Source organism: Pinus tabuliformis, chromosome 1_2 (genome assembly GCF_031772625.1).
Source record: "Pinus tabuliformis cultivar Carrire ecotype Pingquan chromosome 1_2, CPIR1, whole genome shotgun sequence".
Lineage (NCBI taxonomy): Eukaryota > Viridiplantae > Streptophyta > Pinopsida > Pinales > Pinaceae > Pinus > Pinus tabuliformis.
Window position 1 is genome coordinate 593,145,613 of NC_142298.1, and position 20,440 is coordinate 593,166,052.

Genomic DNA, 20,440 nt, shown 5'->3' on the forward strand with positions numbered 1-20,440 from the left:
GCAGAGCTGACGCAGTCCAAAGGGGCTCTTGCAGTGGCAGTGAAGAGTATTCATCAAGAGTCCAAGATTTTGCTAGAGAAGCAAGCTTCTGAGCTAGGAGGGCTGAACAACAATGTTCATCCAGCAAATCATTCCAACAGAAAGGGTGATGCAGTCTTCTAGAGGAAGACGCTGGCCCACACAGTGATTGCACAAGGGCTACACAGTGATTACGCAAGGGTTACATAGTGTTTGCCAGGAAGGTCAAATCACTCATTGGATCAATTGTGACTTGGGGAACAAGGTAAACCCTTGAATGTATTTCTTGTTTCCGTGATTTCTCTGTAAGGTTAGCCGGTGTGAGAGGCAACCTATTGTACTCAGATTTTGCTTGCTTAATAATACAAACCCTCTATCTGCTGCACCGGTTTTTCCGCATTGGATTTTTCCCAGGACGTGTTGTCCAAAAATAACGGTGTCCCTTGTGTGTTTGTCTCATCTATTGTTTCAATTTATGATCTGTATGTTAGTGTAGTCTATAGTAGTGTTTACATCATTGTTTGTCTAATTAAATAACTTGTGGAATGAAATAACAAGTAGGAGATGTTAAACCAGTAACTGCAGTAGGATTCATGTTTGTAAAGATTCAGAAATTTTCACACAAAGGAGGTCGAATATTTGCAAAGACAATCGCAAAAGCCAATGCGAGTAGCCAAAAACCCTAGTGTGAGTTACTGAAGAGGGTTTGTTTCAGTTTCCGGGGTCCGGGAGATCATCTGGAAGGCAGAGCGAATGTTTTCTGAGGGCAGAGGGAGGCCAGACAACTCACTTGGAGCCAATTTGTAGGAAGTACGAGTTATTCCACGCCAACAGGGCGCATTTCTAGTAGAGTGCAAGTTGCTAATGAAGACTGCAAACAGGCCAGTGGAGGCTGAGTTGATTTGCAGAGGGGAAATTATCTCCCAGATATTTGCCAGTGTATTTTCCGGAGGATTACTAGCCGGCATCTCGATTATTGTACTCTCGAAATTTGCTACATAATAAAATAAACCCTCATCTGTGTAGAAAACTATAGGAGAATGTAGCCTAACCCAGTTTTCATGTTTTGCATGGTTTAATACCCAAACCCATCATAAAACATGTGACTAATAATCTATATCAGATTAGCATTTACATGAAAATAAGGAGCTACTCTACAACTTCTTTTTAACAACTGATACAAGAATAAATTTCAAGCACACACACTCATAAAATAGAGACAATATTTTGGTCTAAAGACCTTGGAAAAACCCACAAGGGGAAAACCAGTTCTAAGGGAGGATTTTATTTGCTTCTTAAGGAAAATATTTACACAGAGAAAAGTCAACATATCTCTTCCCTTAAGAAGTGCCTCTGAGGACCTCTTTCCTTTGAGTTCAGGGCTGATATTTTTTACTCACATTCAACTCTCCTTAGGCAAGGAATTTGGGCTTCATATAACCTCTGAATACATTGAAACTCAGGCCACTTGACATTTTATAATTCTACCTAAAAACACAGTTATTCTCAACTGAGAATATGCCCTCATGTTGGAAAATGTAACTAGTTTTAGTCTTCATAATTGTCATTTGACTCATGTCATAATGTAATTTCTATGTATCAATCAAAAGAAGAAAGAAAATGATATTTGTAAAGCATGAACTTCATCTCAAGTATTTTTTTCATTAGGTCAAGCATCCATTGAATGCTCATGAGTGAAAGTGTCATTGTCACGTTGTAATAGACCCTTTCAGGCACTTGTATCAAGAAAAGAAAAATTATTTTGAATTTAGAAGTGTTTAGAAGGATCCCAAGACCAAGTTGGCCCACCAAGGAGAAGTTGGCCTGGAGAGGGCCAATGGAGCCTCTTGGAAGGCTATAAAAAAGGAGGAACTTCGACTTGTTTGGAACACACATCAAGCATACATCTTTGGGATTCTATCTATGGCCAGAAGAAGGAACACAAAGGTCTCAGGAGGCTAGAAGAGCCTCAACAAAGAAGGAGAAATATCCTTAAATAATTCAGAGGTCTGAAATTCTACTTGCATAGGTCACACGTATGAGTGGCCTAGGGTTTTTGGGCATGTAACAGGTTTGAAATTGCAGGAATGTATTGTAGACTTGGTGTGTAAGATCTAAAGGCTAGAAGAGCTCTGTCATGAAGAAAATTTTCCTCGCAACACTTGGAGACTGTCTTGCATTGAAGATGAAAGATTGGTTGGTTGACTTGGTTCTTGGTGGTAGGCCTGGTCTAAGTTTTGGTCTTGGAAGTCTCCTTTGAATTGATTCTATGAGAAGAGAAGTTCTTTCTAGGTTTACCCCTTGTAGGGTGTTAATTTTAGACAACAATGGTATGTTCTATGCTTTAGAGCAATTTTACTTCAATTTCTTTATGAACTCAATATCAATATCTAGATCAACAATCACATCAACATGATAGTAAAATGCAGATAGAACATAAACATAAATAGTGGAAGACAAGCCAGGGCAAGAGGACACAAGATGTGGCACCAGCTAGGGACAAACCCCTATGTGGGGAAACCCTTGAGCAATTCTTCTTATATTCTTCAATAGTTCAGCATAGAGAGAGATGTACAATTTACGAATCTAATAATTTAGGACAGCAATAAAAGAGCCCTAACCAGAAAAGTCAACGTTGGTCAACATGGCATAATACTTCCTCAATTCAGCTTGGGCAAATCTAGTCAACTTCGAACTCGAACAACAAGTTTAATCAGCTCAAAACAGTCTGAAAAATTCTAATCAAAACTAGTCAACGAAAGTCAACTCTACGACCAGCCCTAGTACAATGAATGTTGGTCAAAGGAGAGGTCAAATTGCCTTGGTTTTTATGCCCAAATCTGCGGCCTGCTAGGAAGGAGATACCTCACCCAAATCGAAGTCAACATAGGTCAACACATTAAGTCAACGCATTCAAAGAACCTCCATGCAGCTTGGTCAACGTTGGTCAACACAGTCAATAGAAATCTGCCCTCCTTTCCTTCGCACATGTGAGAGAGAAGATTGCCTGGAAATGTGTACCCAATCACAAGAGGAGAGAGAGAGATGTGAGATGAGATGATAGTGAAAATGACTTGAGGTCTCCTTTTATATGCCACGTTGAGGATGAGTTGGCGGTTTGAATGCCTACTTTGATTGCTGGCCAACCTTGACAATTTGTCCATAATATAAATAAATGCATATCTTCATTTGTACATGTCGGAATTAGATGATGTTTAGATCAATCCTACACCTCTCGGAGAGAGGAATCCAAGAAAAATATCAGCTGTCGTAAATAAGATGGCCCATGTGGAGTTTGGCCCTAGTTGCCAATTTTAACAGTTTTGCCTTGGCTTGGAGCCTATATCTTGTGTTGATCGTTGTATGATTGTGATCTTCATTATTTTTGGCATTTATTTGATGATAAGAACATAAGCATAATCAAGAAGAACATGATATCACAATTAATTGTCATCTAAGGAAAAGTCAAACTAAAATGCTGCCGAACGTTGACTGAGATTTCAGGGCTAGGGTTTTCATAGGAAACTTTGACTAGATTTGCAAGCATTATTTTAGGACTATTTTTGGTTGACTTTGAGCAACAAAGGAGGCCACATTTTTTTACTCATGGCTGAGTCACTTTGGAGGTGATTTGATCATTAACTGTTGACTAATTAGGGTTGATACTGTTGTTGTTGACTTTGACCAAGATTTCTAGATTTGACTTTTTTAGGGTCATCATTGGATATTGGTTGGTTGGTTTGGATAGTCAAAGTTGTTGACCTTTGACTCATTGATGTACTTGGATTATGTATCTCTCTAATTAACATTTGATGACAATCGAATTTGGTTATATGGTTTAATCCATGTTTTTATGCTTTTTATGTCTAATTCATCATTCTACATGTTTTTTTTACATATGCATCAAAATATATAAAAATGTATATTATATAAAAATTCACTCCCGACCTGAGAGCTTTTGAAAATGTCGCTCCCCACTCCTGCTCCCAAGTAACCCTGGTTGAGCAATCAACAACCACGATCTAATCACAAACAATGGCTAAGATCATCTTGACTTCTTCAAGTCACTTTTTAGAAGTCACTAGAGCAAAATTTACTTGTCTCAATTAATCTCGATTAATTAACCACTTTTCCTAAGTTAGACTTAGGGAAATAATAATTAAACTGGCTAATTAAATCTAATTAAGACAATTTTCCTTGGAAACATTTTCTGGGTATTGGAGATAATTAATCAATTTGTGTTTCTAGCCTCATAAACACCATCTTAGACTAGAACACATGTCTGTGTTACACAAACTAACATCAAGCACCCAAGAAGGGTGTGTGGCCCTTCTATGGTGAAAAAAATTAAATCTACCACTGTAATTTATCTCCAATCACACCACAAACTAATTTATCTCCAATCAATCCATGCTCTAGTTCTTCTAAACAAGCACCTTGTTCTATTTTTGTTGATGAGGATGAGGAAGGGGATATTAGGATATGTAATTGTACTTGTCTTTAGCTCATGTTTTATTTCATTTTCAATGCATATAACCGTGTATAAAGGTTGATTTTGAAATTTTGGATGTCTAGCCTTGTCTATAAAGGATAATTTCTTTTTCATCATGTGATCATCTATGAGTGCTAATATAGACTTGGTTTTCCGTCAAAAATGTCATTTGTGTCTCATCTTTTTTTCCTTGCGAGATAGTGTTATTAACTTTTATATATCCTTTATAGATGAGGCTATACAACCTAAATTCCAAAATCAGCCTTAATAGAATTAATAGATTTCAAGATTTTAAGATTGGAAGAATTGCAATGTTTCCATTGGATTCTGTCATGCATGACGGCATGGAACTTACATTTTATTAATAGCACGAAGCCCTTTATTTACCTTGATGTTGGTGCCATTGATTGTTGAATTCCTCTATCATGACCTTGGTAAAAATGTACTCTTCACTCAACCAACATCACCGATTTGGATGTTAAGCTTTTTCTATCTTATTTTAATGCATAAAGGGTGATATCTATGTTGCAGGAAACGTGGGGTAGGAGGGCATTTCCGTACGGAAACGAGTACGAAACGCTGAAACACGTTTGGTACGACCTTGAAACGAGTTTCAGGCCGTACTGCCATGTTTCACGAAACTGAAACGTGGCCAGTACGGCCTGAAACTCGTTTCAGGGCCGTACGACCCACGTTTCAGCATTTACTTGTGTTTTTTATTTTTATTTTATTTTTATTATTTCTTTTCTAATCTATTCTTACGTTAGCCTAGTGACTTCTAGTTGCTTCCAGATGCCTGTCTAAAGTTATAAAAGTGAACTTTTGCCCTAGTGTTGATATGCAGTTCATGGTAATGTTAAATTCTTAAAGTAAAAGTGATATTCTCCTTTATTTTTCATTTTCATCCTTTTACTTAAATTTTTAACATTACCATGAAATGACTCAGGATGTTTGAGAGTGGTTTTGCCCTCATTGGATTTCATATGGAGAAAGTAGAATTTTAGATCTCACTCAAAATCCAGCAGACTTATCTGTTTTTCAGGATTGGGGGGATTGCAATGTTTCCGTTGGATTTTATCATGTACTAGGGTATGGAACTTGTATTTAATCAAGAGAGCAAAGCCCTCTATGCAGGGGAGACTCCCAATAATCAAGAGAATGTAAGGTACTAGGGTATGAAACTTGTATTTAATCAAGAGCACTAAGGTCATTCGACTATGTAGGAGGAGACTCCCAATCAAGCACGAGACAAAAAATTAGAAATTTCTCGTGGCTGATTTTGGATATTTCTATTTTCATTATGTGATTATTCATGAGTAAATGTGATGTAAATTTAGATACCTATAGTTTATGCATTGACAATTGACAATTTTATCATAATGTAATAAATTAGAATGTATCATTTATGCTTTATGATTTCACATATTTCTTAAATATGCTTTATGATTTCATTTATCGCTTTCCGAAACGGGAAGCGATACGAAACGCGACCTCCCCAAATTTTGGAAACGGGGAAACTCGTACCCGTTTCCCCGTTTTGTGCAACCTTGGGTGATATTGATGATGAGGATACCATTATAGGTAGTATTTTGATGATATGTATTTACCAGTTATGGCATAATTCATTTTGGATTCTAGAGGCCATTTAGAGCCTCTTTGTTGCTGTATTTTTGGTTCAGAGATGTATCGCACTTGGTACTATTTTGGTTATATACACCCTTTCTATATACACTACAAAATTGCATATTTGTGTATAATGGTTTGGATTCATATGGATGCACATGAATATATATGTTTTTTCACAAAATTCGATTATTTTATATATTTTTGGTTGACCAGTTTTGTAGTTTGTTTTTCTGTTTTGTTCTAGTCTGGTTCACATTTTTTGGGTCGATTGGGTTGATACTGGTCTAATTCTGGTAGCATTGATATGTGCATATAAACTTGTTCTTTTTCTGTACAAGTTTTTGCTACATATAGTAAGATCTCTGCTGCCATATTTGGCAAGAAGTTTGGTATCAAACTCTTAAGCTTTAAATAATCTAAAATTGTATGAGCTTGTTCATCGTTCTATGATGGCATTGCATGTGGATTTCGTACTAATTATTAGTGTTAGCTTTTAGGGTTACTTTGAAAGTGTTTACACCATGTGTAGGGTGCTTCATGAGATTTGGGGTAGATGGTGTATATTCAACCCCTGGATGGTCCAAGAAGGATTAGCACATGTGAGATGGTCTATTGTTGACACCTAATCATCAGGATTGGGTGAATATAATTAATGTAAATAAATAATAAGAAATATGAACAGTCATCGGGAGATGAAGTGAACAGTCTCTCCCTTATCTATATAATAAAGACCAACCTGAAAGAATAATACGAATTAATTTATAGAGTTACTACCTGGCCTGACATCTATGGTGGACGTGCATGGTAGAGATATCTTGCTTAGTAATTGAACTTAGATAGCTGTTGGCTTGGTACTCTTCCCTTAGGCACTAGAGTTCTCTTGACAAATTGGCAACACCCTTCATTATGGTCTCATGGAGAGTTTGCTTGCTTGGAGAATGCCTTACTTGGGAGGAGGAATTTCGTGCATCATGGAGGAGGGCATTGGGTCATAGATAGTGGGTGGTTGTTTGTAGGCTAAGAGGTGGTTTGGGGATGGTTGGGTTGTGATATTGTTCTTATAGGGGACAATTGACCTAGTGGAGTACATTACTTAGGAGGATCAACATTGTTCATTAAGGCCTGTGATAGAGGGATGTGGGCTTACCTCATGTAGCTAAATCATCTTGGAGCCCTTATTATGTACTTTGGAGTGCCACAATTCATGTGTGTTGGCCTACAACTGCTCATTGTAGGTCGCTTGTAGGGACATAGGCCACATTGTATTGTCGGTCTCCCTTAACTCTCATATATATAGAGGAAAGAGAGAGTCCTGTGCATAATCATCACATCACATTTTTGTATCTTCTCTTTGTATTTAGTTTCTTGGAGGAAATCACTAGGATTTCCTCATCATAGGTGGAGTTATGAAGTCTAGAGGAGATGTTCATTTGAAACTTGTCCTTGTGACCAGGGTTTGCTCTTGTGGAGGAGATGCTAGCGATGATCACTGTTCTTTCTCTTTCATGGCTCTTCACTTGTACTTGATCTCTCTTCCTCTCTCTCTCTCGTAGTCACTAAGCTTTTTGGGTCTTCTTGGAGTATCTTGGAAATCTAAAGTGAGGCTTTATCCATTGGAGATTTGATATTAAGTTTTGTGATAAAAATATAGGGTATCTTTCCTGGCTAAGAATAAGAGAAAATAAGGGAGAACATGTTGAAGTGATTCTTGCATGTTGTACTTTGTTTGTTGAGATAGGGTTTTCTTGTTTTCCCTAGCTAGGGTTTTGGAGAGCTAGTAGAGTCATACTAGGCTTGAGAAAAGGCTATGGTATGTTACAACTTACTATGTACATGTACCTCATCTTGAGCATATTAATGAAGTTTTCAGCTGTCCAAAGTTTGTACATTTTCCAGATTTAATTTTAAGCCATATATGTAAAAGGACAACTGTTAAGTTATTTGACATCATTATTGAGTAAGCTAAGGGTTTCTTTTTCTCCCGCTATATCTTCTGTTTTACTGCTGTCATAGATACTGTAAAATTGAATTTTCAGATCTGGCTTGTGTGGGATAAGTTTCCCTAGGGGTCTGAAACTTATCTACGTTGTTTGGTATTTATTTCTCCTTGGATTGCAAAGAATATTGGGTTGTTAGAAAGCATAATATTGCACTCTTTCCATTGCTGTTTTATACTCTATTTCATAACAGCCCTAAGGCTAAAAATTCAGTGTTAATATCTGGAAGTCCTCTAGTCAAAGAGGTAAAATTTGTGTTTTGCATTACAACCCGATTTGGGCAGAAATTTCTACCATTAGATTGACAGAGTTTGATTCTCCAAGGTTATTGACAGATGTTGTTTTCTCCTTCTTTTGCAGTTGATTTTGATCAATGTTGCATTTTTTGGAACGGGCAATGTTGCAAGCATTGCAAGCTTTGAAATTTCATCAGTGTACCGGTTCATCACCATTTTCAATGTTCGTAATAGCATTCTTCTATTGAACTAAAATCCTCTTAAGGGAAAATGCATTTATAGACATTTACCTATGTGGCTGACTATTGTTTTCTGTCTTTCTTGCAGCCATTCATTATGGCATCACTGCTTCTCTTCAAATTGTTTATTCCATTTATACTTGTCACGTAAGTTAATTTTCTAAAACCTGATGTTTTCTAATGTTTATTGACTGTATTTTGAGAATAGGTAAATCACAGCTATGCATGAAGCATTCTTAAAAGTTAATAGTTCATTATGATCTGTTTGTATGGGTAATATATTCTCTCAAAACATCAAGACCTAATGATGATTACGAGACTAGAAGTGGACATTCACATTAGTAACAGTTCTAGGCGATTATGTTCTACTCCATTCCACGTTGATAGCTTTTTGTTTGTTTCTGTCTCCTCTGTTATTTCCAAGTGGGGACATGCAATTTTTTTGTTTAGACAGACATGTCAGTCACTTAATATTTGGTCATGGAGTGTGTGCAATGATCACTAGTCAGCAACTTCTTTTGCACATATCCCTACAGTTGAGGCTTTTCTGTGATGAATTTTATTTGGTCATAATTATTACAGTTGACTTTATTATTACCAGAGACTGTTAGCTGTTTATTTACCTGAATTCCTCTGCTGATTTTCATTGGTGTTTCTGGATATTAGTATTGTCACCAAATTGAAAAGATTACCCTGTTGTTTCATTGCTTATTCACCACATACTTTTTTGGTCATATTTCCCATGCATTTGCTATTTTGTGCACTGATTATTGACATGAACTGGTATCTTGATTCTTGATACAGGTGCGCATTCAATGCCATCACGAAACTTGTCAGGTTACCAAGATTGGGTTGTTATTTTATGGTGCTCTTATTCTCAGATGTCATGACCATCCATTTCTTTTTTCTTGTAAGTTCTTTTCTCTATATAATGTAACTTTATTTTCTACATTATTTGTATATGCTAATGCATGATTTTGATTGAGGATGGTTGCTGGAGTTAAATGATTGATATTCTCTTTTAGACCATTTATCCTTCTCATTTGTTTTGACTTGGGATATTTTATGACAAGATTTAAGCTTTAGAATTTTTACAAAATGCATGGGCGGGTTTGCATGCCATTCACTTTATATATTATACTATTAAAAATAAGATGAGATAAGATAATTCTATTAATACCCATTGTCCACAAATGACCCAGAAATCAGTCGTGTTACCGCTCAATTTAGCAGGGGTTCCTATGGGACTGCTACTAGATCAAGTGGCAACAATAAGACAAAGACCCACTGTCACCTCAGTCGATGTCCCCTGCTCTTTACGGACTTTCACCGATGGGAGGAGTCCCAGTATGAGGGAAATCACTATGAATGATAAGTCAATGATTGGATAAGCAGTGATTTCTAGAGCCCATTCATAGGAGAGACTCAAATGATAAGGTTTTCTTGCTTTAGAAGCAAGGTGTGGGGCTCTCCAAGAAAGGCTCAAAGGAGGCCTAGACCTAGGGATTAGAGATATATTTCTTGATAAGGGATGCCCTAGACCTAAGATTCCTAAGGGAAGAAGGCTTTCTAGGTGGCCTTGAAAAATAATGAATGATGAGGGTATGGGACCACAAAGAAGCCCAAGAGGACCCAAGCAAAGTCTAGGGTTTCGAGTGAAACTTCAAACAAAAGATCTAGACCAAGCAAGGGAGAAGAAGAGGATCAATGAAATGTGGATTTCGCTTGAATTGTAATGCAATGACCCTTGAGGAAGCCACTAACCAAGGAAAGCTAAGAACAAGAACAATTTTGGAGCTAGAGCATGGGATATCTCCAAATCAAGTCGTGGAAAATACTTCAAAATTTGTGAGGACCAAGAGAAAACCCCAACACAAGTGTAGTCCAACTCGCTCTCAAAATGGATGGCTCAAATGAATTTCACTTGATGCCCTAGGATACCTCTAGGGTTAGGGCTTAGAGAGTTTAGAAAAGGGAAATAAAATTTCTTTGAGGTGATCACCAAGACAAGGATCAATGCCTAGCCTATTGGGAGAATGGAGTCAAGAATGATATTTGATTTTAGACCTTTTGCTTCATCAAGGAGTCCAATATGCAACTTCACTAGTCTAGGAGGTGCTAGTTAGGTTACACAAGGAATTTACACGAGAAATTTTGATGTTCTATGATGTAACACTCACTTATTACAAAATGTCTTTATGCTGGAATATTAGATAAGCAATTGTAGATAGAACATAAATCAAATACACAATAGAAGACCACCAAAAATACAATGAGACAGAGAAAATTTAGGTCCAATGCCCAGGGCAAAACCCACAATGGGAAAAACCAACCAGATTCTTCTTCTATTAGAAATCAATTGTTCAACAAAGATGTAGAGTACAATGAAAGATCAAGAGAATGAGTAACTTCAACCAAAACAGAACAAGCTATAGCATGAAGATCACTGATAGCAGCAGTAGATGAACACACTGAATTAACCTTCCCTTCAACTGAATCAACACTGAAACATTGAAGCACTAAATCGACCTTGGCTCACCAAGTTCTGCTCTTACTCTCCAAGCCTCTCTCTCACATACACACAATTTTTCTCTAAACTCTCTAAGTCTCTCTTTCTCAAGCTCGTACTCTCCTTTCACAATGCACAAGTAGTGAGAAGAGAAAGAATGAGGCACACATGTTGAAATTTCTATGTCTGACATGTCAGAAATCCCTACTGCATTATTTGGTTTATTTTCTCCTACTTGTTCTTTTCATTAATAAGTTATTTAAAAATATAAATACTGAAAAGAAACACAAATGCAACCTTAACACATATACAGATCAACAACTGGAATAACTAAGACAAACACACAAGGGACACCGTTATTTTTAGACAATCATCTCTGGAAAAACCCAATGCAGGAAAACCAGTGCAGTAGATATGAGGGTTTTATTATTATGCAGTTTTTGAATACAACTAGGGTGCCAGAAATGGCTCACTCAACAGAGAATGTCCTCGACAGTAATACCTCTCCTTAGAGACAGATATTCCGACTGATTAATCACCGGATGAACATCCCACAGTAACTATGGCAGCTCCTTAGCTGGACAACGAAAGCTGCTCCAAGCTTCTCCACTGCTCTACATTACTCTAATAGGGATTGCGTCACTCTCTCAGCTCACCAGCATTCAGTCTGCCCCACGGAAATCACCCAGCGCTGCCTCTTGGTCATGTGTTAGCTCTGCTAGCCTTTGTGCAGCGACTGATGCCTCTGCGTCAACCTCTTGGCTCTTTGCGTGAACCCTTTGGCCCGTTGCGTCACCCACGCTGGCCTCCTCAGCCTCTGCATAGATCCCAACTGCCTCTGCTTTAGGCTTCTCAGGCTCTACGTTGTCTCTCCAACACTTTCTCTGCCTCTTTGATATGTATTCTTGACACTCTGCCAAACTGCCCCTCGCTGCAACGGATCACTAACTCGATTTCTCAGCAAACCCTGCCCCAGAAAATGGAATTGACTGATCAACTTGGTGTATCTCCACTTTACCCTCAAGCCTCCTCTTATTCTTTTCCTGTTGAGTCTTCAACGGCTGAGATTAAGTCCCTAATCAACAACTAAGATTAGATTTGGCTTGATCCATGTCATTTAGAACATTCTCACCCAGTTTTATATTAATACCCATTAATATTTTAATTTTCCTAAGTTTAGACTTAGGAACCCCATTAAAAATATTAATTATTTTAATATCTCTCCAACTTGGTGGAATTTCCCCAAACCATTTCTGGGTCTTGGAGATCTTATGTGCCTTACCCTCTCCAATTTTCATGGCTAGAGCACATCTGATGCTACCACAAATCAACACTCTCTCTTTGCGAGGAATGTGCTCTAGTAATGCTTCACCATGGAAACATCACACCGATCCTGCACACCGATACTTGTGCTGATGCTTGGCCTACTGCCTCACATCATCTGCATTGTTGTTTCTTGTACTGCTGCCCATGACACTTCCATTGCCACTGCAACATTTGTACTGCAGCTCCCTCTCAATATACTGCCCATGTTGCCCCTAGCACTGCCACTGCTAACTGTTGCACTGCAACTCAGTTACCGAGAAGTAGGTAACTGAATTGTCCCAAATACTGACATCCTAGTCAGTCTGGAAGCCTCGTGAAACTGAAGTTGCCTTTGCTGCTATTCTGTGCTCCCTCTGTTGCCACTGCGCTGTTGCATACACCTCTGTGCCTCTCGCACTACTGCAACCTTCACTGCGCTGCCTAAGATTTCTGCACCCAAGCATTGCCTTGTTGCTCCACTACACTTTGCTCCACCCGACCGCTGTCATTCTGCTACTGACGTTAAGGGCTCCCGTAATCGGATATGATCCAAGAGTTTGGGCACCTCAAGGATCCTGCTCCTAGTATGTAGTCCTCTTGACTATTGATTTGGGGTAGCATTGGATGTGCTCTAGCCATGAAAATTGGTGGAGAGGCTAAAGCACATGAGATCTCCAAGACCCATAAATGGTTTGGGGAAATTCAACCCGGTTAGAGAGATATTAAAATAATTAATATTTTTAATGGGTTCCTAAGTCTAAACTTAGGAAAATAAAAATATTAATGGGTATTAATATAAAACTGGGTGAGAATGTTCTAAAAGACATGGATCAAGCCAAATCTAATCTTAGCCGTTGATTAGAGATTTAATCTTGGCCATTGAACTTCTAGGAGGAAAGTCGAGACTCAGAGGGAGTCGAGGAGAAGAGCGGAGATGGCAATGAACGAACTAAGGCATCAGGACAGGTTGGACGGGGAATCCAACTTTGTCATCTGGAAGGCCAGGATCCTGTCTGTTCTAGATAGACATCACATCAAGGGCTTCGCCTTGAGAACCGTGGCTATCCCAGTCAACCCAACTGATAACGAAAGGTATGAGGATGCAATGGCCAAGGCAAAGTGCATAATCCTTGATGGGGTCAAGGATCATGTAGTTCAACATATTTCCGAGAAGAAGACGACAAAGGCGATGTGGGATACCTTGATGACATTGTATCAAGGCACTAACGTGCAGAGGAAGATGCTACTGGAGAATCAACTGTGGTCATATCAGATGCAGAAGGGAGAGAAGATAGATCTATACCTCAACAGGTTGCAGAAGATTCGGGACCAACTTACTTCCATAGGGGTCACACCGAATTAGGAGTTCATGGTGAGGACTGCCTTGAATGCAGTGTTCGAGGAGTGGGAGACATTTGTCCAAAGCATTTTTGGCAGAGCTAATCATCCAGGATGAGAAGAGATGTAGGCAGCTCTTCGCCAAGAAGAGATCAAACGACTAACCAAAGCAGGAAGTAGTAGCAAAGGAGGTCGAATCAAGAAAGAGGAGGAGGATGTGGCTCTGGCATCTGCGGGACAACAGGGGAAGAGGAAGAAGAAGGACATCTCCAAGATCAAGTGCTTCCATTGTAGGGAGCTGGGCCATTATGCAACCAAGTGTCTCAGGAAGAAGAATAAGGGAGTGGCTTCTGGCTCCAGGCAACTCCGGCTAAGGCGAAGAAAGAAGTCGAGATGGATGACGATTGTGCCATGAGTGCTCATACACCTCTAGAGAAGAGGTGGGGTGAAATCGAGCTATAGTCAGGAGGACTACAGGGGATGTGGGGCAGGATCCTTGAAGTACCCAAACTCTTGGATCATATCCGGCTATAGGAGCCTCGAGAGACAATAGCAAGATGACGTATGTCAGTAGAAGCAAGATGCGAATGGAGCGGTAGAACAATGCTAGAGTGTAGGGATCTGTAGCAGTGCTGTGAGGGTTGTGGCAGTGCGAGAGGCACAAAGGTGGTTGTAGCAGTGCAAAAAGGCACAAAGGTGTTTGCAGCAATGCGAGAGGCACAAAGTTGTTGTAGCAGCGCAGAGGCAACAGAAGGAGCACATAATAACAACAGAGGGAGCTTCAACATCAAGAGGGCTTCTAGCTTGACGAGGATGTCAGTAGTTGGGTAGATCAGTTACTTACTTCTCAGTAACTAAGTTGCAGTGCAACAGTAGCAGTGGTAGTGCTATGGACAGCACGATGTAGCATGATGAGAGAGAGCTATACTATAGATGCAGTGTTGGGAGAAAGGAGCAGCAACAGCACCGATGCAGAGGGAGCTGCAGTACAAATGTAGCAGTGGCAGTGGCAAAGCCATGGGCAGCAGTACAGGAGGCAATAGTGCAAAGGATGTTGGGTAGCAGGCCAAGCATTAGCACAAGTACCGATGTCGAATGATCAGGGTGATGTTCAGTAATGAAGCATTACTAGAGCACATTCCTCGCTAAGAGGGAGTGTTGATTTGGGGTAGCATTGGATGTGCTCTAGCCATGAAAATTGGTGGAGAGGCTAAAGCACATGAGATCTTCAAATGGTTTGGGGAAATTCCACCCGACTAGAGAGATGTAAAATAATTAATATTTTAATGGGTTCCTAAGTCTAAACTTAGAAAAATAAAAATATTAATGGGTATTAATATAAAACTGGGTGAGAATGTTGTAAAAGACATGAAGACAAGCCAAATCTACTCTTAACCGTTGATTAGAGATTTCATCTCAGTCATTGAAGACTCAACAAAAAAGGTATAAGAGGAGGCTTGAGGGTCAGTTGGAGACACACCAAGATTGATCAGTCAGTTCGATTTTCTGGAGCAGGGTTTGTTGAGAGAAATCGAACAAGTGATCAGAGTTGCAACGAGGGGCAGTGAGTGCATAGCAGAGAGGCAGAGATAGTGCCGAAGGACCAACACAGAGGCAAAGGAGGCTACACAGAGCCAGCAGGAGCCACGCAGAGGGCCAAAGTGACTGCGTGGAGGCTGCCAGGGCTTGCGTGGATGACGCAGAAGGCCAAAGAGCCAAAGCAGAGTAGCAAAAGGCTGATGCAGGGAACTTCTTAGTGACGCAGAGGCCGGGAGGGCTAACGCAGAGCTTCAGAGAAGCGTCAGAGAGATTTTCGTGGAGCAGAGTTGCTAAATATTTGCTTCTGAAGAGAGGTATTACTGCCAGATTGATTTCTCTGTTGGGTGAGCTAGTTTGGCACTGTATTTGTACTCAAGAAAGTTGCTTAATAATAAATCCCTCAGAATTGTTGCACCGATTTTCCCAAGTTGGGTTTTTTTGGGGACAATTGTCCAAAAATAACGGTGTCCCTTGTGTGTTTGTCTATTCTTTCAGTTGATGATCTGTAGATGGTTGAGACTGCATTTGTGTTTATTTTCAGTGTTTATATGGTTAAATAAATTGTTAAGAAATTAAACAAGTAGGTGAAATAGACCAGATAGTGCAGGAAGAATTTCTAACAGGTTAGACTTAGAAATTTCAACACTGACTACAACTCGATGTCACCACCTCTTCTCTAAAGGTGCATGAGCACTCATGGCATAGTTGTCATCAGTCTCGACTTCTTTCTCTGCCTTAGCTGGTGCTACCTTAGAATCAGAAGCGTCTCCCTTGTTTTTTAATCTTGGGACACTAGGATGCATAATGTCCCAGCTCCCCACAATGGAAGCACTTCACCTTGGAGATGTCCTTCTTCTTCCTCTTCCCTTGCTGTTCTGCAGATGCTAGAGCCGCATCCTCCTCCTCCTCTTTTTTGATTCGACCTCCCTTACCACTGCTCCCCGCCTTGATCAACCTCCTGATCTCTTCTTGGCGAAGAGTTGCCCACATCTCCTCCCACCCGGGAAGAGTAGCTTTTCCCAAAATACTTTGGACAAATGTCTCCCACTCCTCGGAGACTGCATTCAGGATAGTCTTGACCATAAATTATGGATCCGGTGTAGACCCCACAGAAGTAAGTTGGTTGCGAATCTCCTGCAACTTGAGAAGGAATGGATCTATTTGCTCTCCCTTCTACATCTGATACGACCGCAACTAATTCTCCAATAACATCTTCCTTTGCATGGAAGAGTCGTGGTATAAGGTGGTCAGGGTGTCCCACATCTCCTTTGTTGTGTTCTTCTCAACAATATGTGGTATGAAATGATCTTTAACCCCGTCCAGGATCATGCCTTTGCCATCGCGATTGCAGCGTCATACTACTCATTCTTAGTTGGGTTGACCAGGATGGCCACAGTTCTCAAGGCAAAGTCCTTGATGTGATGACGATCTAGGACTGCCAGGATCCTGGCCTTCCAAATGACAAAATTGGAAGCCCTGTCCAACCTATCTTGATCCCTTAGTCCATTCATTGCCATTTCAGCTCCTTTTCTGGACTCCCTCTGAGATTCGAATTCCCTCTTAGAAATCTCCCTCTAATTCCTGATTTCCCTCCTGGAAATCCTCTGGCCGGCTGTCGAACCACTCCTCTCCAATCCTCCTTGCAACTGCAACTCGGACTTGGATTTCTTTGCTAGAAATTCTTCAAGGTAATGACTCCTTCTACCTTGGTTCCGTCTCCTTAGGTATTGTTCTGTTCTGACAAAACCAATACCCCAGCAACTTCTGAACCACTATCTACCCACAACTCCATAAGCCTCGACAATTGAAGAAACTGAGCCTTTCATGCTCTGCGCACTCCCAGCAACAACAAAATTTGCTCCTCCTAGCCACAGCGTCGATCCTTCCTGGTTGAGAAAGATGACTGGGCACTGCATAGGTCTGATCTGCCCCTCTTTGCCTCTGCGCTGACCGTCCTTCTAGATCGAAATGATGACGTAGGCCCTTTGCATCACTTCTTCTTTGCTGCTTCTGCTCTGGAACAATGTTGTCTCTCGGGGCAACTGCTACTGTTGCAGATTCTTCAGATTACTGTTGGTGCCTTCAATTCTCCTGTGATTTGCAATCCTTTGATACCATGTTGAAATTTCTAAGTCTGACATGTCAGAAATCCCTACTGCATTATCTGGTTCATTTTCTCCTACTTGTTCTTTTTATTAACAAGTTATTTAAAAATATAAATACCAAAAATAAACACAAATGCAGCGTTAACGCATATACAGAACAACAACTGAAATAACTGAGACAAACACACAAGGGACACCATTACTTTTGGACAATCATCCCCATAAAAACCCAATGCAGGAAAACCAGTGCAACATATATGAGGGTTTTATTATTATGCAATTTTTGAATAGAATTAGGGTGCCAGAAATGGCTCACCCAACAAAGAATGTCCTCGGCAGTAATACCTCTCCTCGGAGATAGATATTCCGAATGAACGATCCCACAACAACTATGGTAGATCCTTAGCTGGACAACGAAAGCTGCTCCAAGCTTCTCCACTGCTCTGCGTTACTCTGATAGGGACTGCGTCACCCTGTCAACTCACCAGCCCTAAGTCTGCCCCACGAAAATCACCCAGCGCTGCCTCTTGGCCTTGCATCAGCTCTGCTAGCCTCTGCGCAGTGACTGATGCTTCTGCGTCAGCCTCTTAACTCTTTGCTTCGGCCCTCTACCCTCTGCTTCACCACGCTGGCCTCCTCAGCCTCTTTGTAGCTCCCAGTTGTCTCTGCTTCAGCCTTCCCAAGCTCTGCGTTGTCTCTCTGCCACTTTCTCTGCCTCTTTGATATGTATTCTCAGCCTTTTGCCGAACTGCCCCTCCCTACAACAGATCACTAACTCGATTTCTCAGCAAATCTTGTCCCAGAAAATCGAATTAATTGATCAACTTGGTGTATTTCCAACTAACCCTCAAGCCTCCTCTTATACTTTTCCTGTTGAGTCTTCAACGACTGAGATTAAGTCCCTATTCAATGGCTAAGATTAGATTTGGCTTGATCCATGTCATTTAGAACATTCTCACCCAGTTTTTTATTAATACCCATTAATATTTTAATTTTCTTAAGTTTAGACTTAGGAACCCCACTAAAAATATTAATTATTTTAATATCTCTCCAACTGGGTGGAATTTCCCCAAACCATTTCTGGGTCTTGGAGATCTTATGTACCTTAGCCTCTCCACTAATTTTCATGGTTAGAGCACATCCGATGCTACCACAAATCAACAATACATATATAGGAGGAGCAACGAATCCATGCCATAAAGGAGGAGTAACTCGCATGCCTTGAGGAGTGTAACTTATACCCATCTAGGAAATGTAACTCATGCCATTAAGGAGGTACACATGCCTTTGTAACTTATGCTTTTAAGACAGAGTGTAACATATGCATTAAAGAGTGCATGAGAGGAATCTTTTATGACATGCTTTAATGAGAGCATAAAAGAGTGTAAGAAGAATCTTTTATGATGAGCTTTTATTGAGTGTAAGAGAGTGTAAGAGAAAATTATTGAGAGCCATGATTGAGTGACTAGAATTTATTTTTAATTATAATATAATAGTATCATAAGAATAATAATAATAATAATATTAATGATAATAATGATGATTAAGTCAAAATTGAACTATTAGGATTGATTGATGATCAAGAGGGAGTTTCCATCAACAATACTTGATTACCAATTGATGCAAGGTGATTTACTATTTTTGGAAAGGCACACTTGTGACTTTCTAATTTTAAACTTTCTATTTTTGGAAATTCTATTTTTAGACCTTTTATTTTTAGAAATTCATCCCTATGTTGCCAAATTTTCAATACTCCCTCTCAGTTAGTGAGGAATTTCTTTCTGCAACAAAAGATCTTCACTTCTTTGCTCATCTTTGTTTATCTCTGCTCTATATCCCTTTGCTCATCTCACACAAGCAAGGCCCATCACTGGTTGGGGGGATCCACTTGTCAACATATGACAAGGATCTTCATGTTGCACATCCAAGGCTTATCACTGCTTGGGGGGATCCGCTTGTCAACACATGACAAGGATTTCGTACATCCAAGGCTTATCACTGCTTGGGGGGATTCACTTGTCAACACATGACAAGGATTTCGCACATCCAAGGCTTATCACTGCTTGGGGGCATCCACTTGTCAACACATGACAAGGATCTCGCACATCCAAGGCTTATCATCCATGACCACCCTCTCTAGTAAGCGTCACATCTGTCAGTCCAAGTTGCACTCTGAAAACCAAGAACTTTCCTTTCGACAAAGGCTTGGTAAGCATGTTGGCGATCTAGTCATCAATCGCTACATGATGGAGTCTTACTGCTCCTCTCTGCACCATATCCCGAATATAGTGATATTTGATCTCAATATGTTTGGACTTATCATGGAACACGAGATTTTTTGAAAGTCAAATCCCACTCTTATTGTTGCAGTAAATTACTGTTGTGTCTAGAACATGCTCAAACATCGCTCTAAAGAGCTTCCTCAACCATATTGTCTCGTAGCTAGCCATGCTAGCAACAATGTACTCAACCTCACTAGTGCTGAGGGCTACAGACTTTTGCTTTCTGCCCATCCAATATACCATGGCAGATTCTAAGATGAAGAAGTACCCATATGTGCTTTTTCTATTAGTAGAGTTAACATCCTAATCAACATCTAAGTATCCACGTAGTTTTATATCACCCACTGTATATTTCAATCCCAGATTGATTGTCCCATGTAGGTATCTCAGCACATGCTTTGCAGCAATCCAATGTGCATGAGATGGTTTAATCATATATTGGCTCAAAGTATTAACCGCAAAACATATGTCTGGTCTAGTGTTCACTAAGAACATCAGTGCCCTAATCAGTTCACAATACTCAGAAGGATTTGCCAAATCAGGACCTGTAGCTTCACCACATACCTTCTTGAAGTTCATCTCAATTGGAGTATTCGTGGATTTACATTTTGTCATGCCAAATATTTCAAGCAACTGGACAACATATTTTCTTTGAGAAAGGAAAATCTCACCCGGTTTCTGCCATACTTCAAGATACAAAGAGTAGTGCATTGAGTGAAGATCTTTCATTTCAAATTTAGAAGTTAACTCCCTC

General features: G+C 39.9%; 1 protein-coding gene across 3 annotated transcripts in view; it reads left to right on the plus strand.

Annotated features, from left to right (window-relative positions):
- LOC149207043 (sulfatase and phosphatidylinositolglycan class N domain-containing protein) overlaps nt 1-20,440 on the plus strand; it is a 412,661-nt gene that overhangs the window by 342,357 nt on the left and 49,864 nt on the right. For all 3 annotated transcript variants that reach the window (XM_089395653.1, XM_089395652.1, XM_089395654.1), the window contains 3 exons: nt 8,494-8,592; nt 8,697-8,755; nt 9,413-9,518. In XM_089395653.1, the coding sequence (XP_089251779.1) occupies nt 8,494-8,592; nt 8,697-8,755; nt 9,413-9,518 (264 nt within the window). The remainder of the gene's footprint in view (nt 1-8,493; nt 8,593-8,696; nt 8,756-9,412; nt 9,519-20,440) is intronic.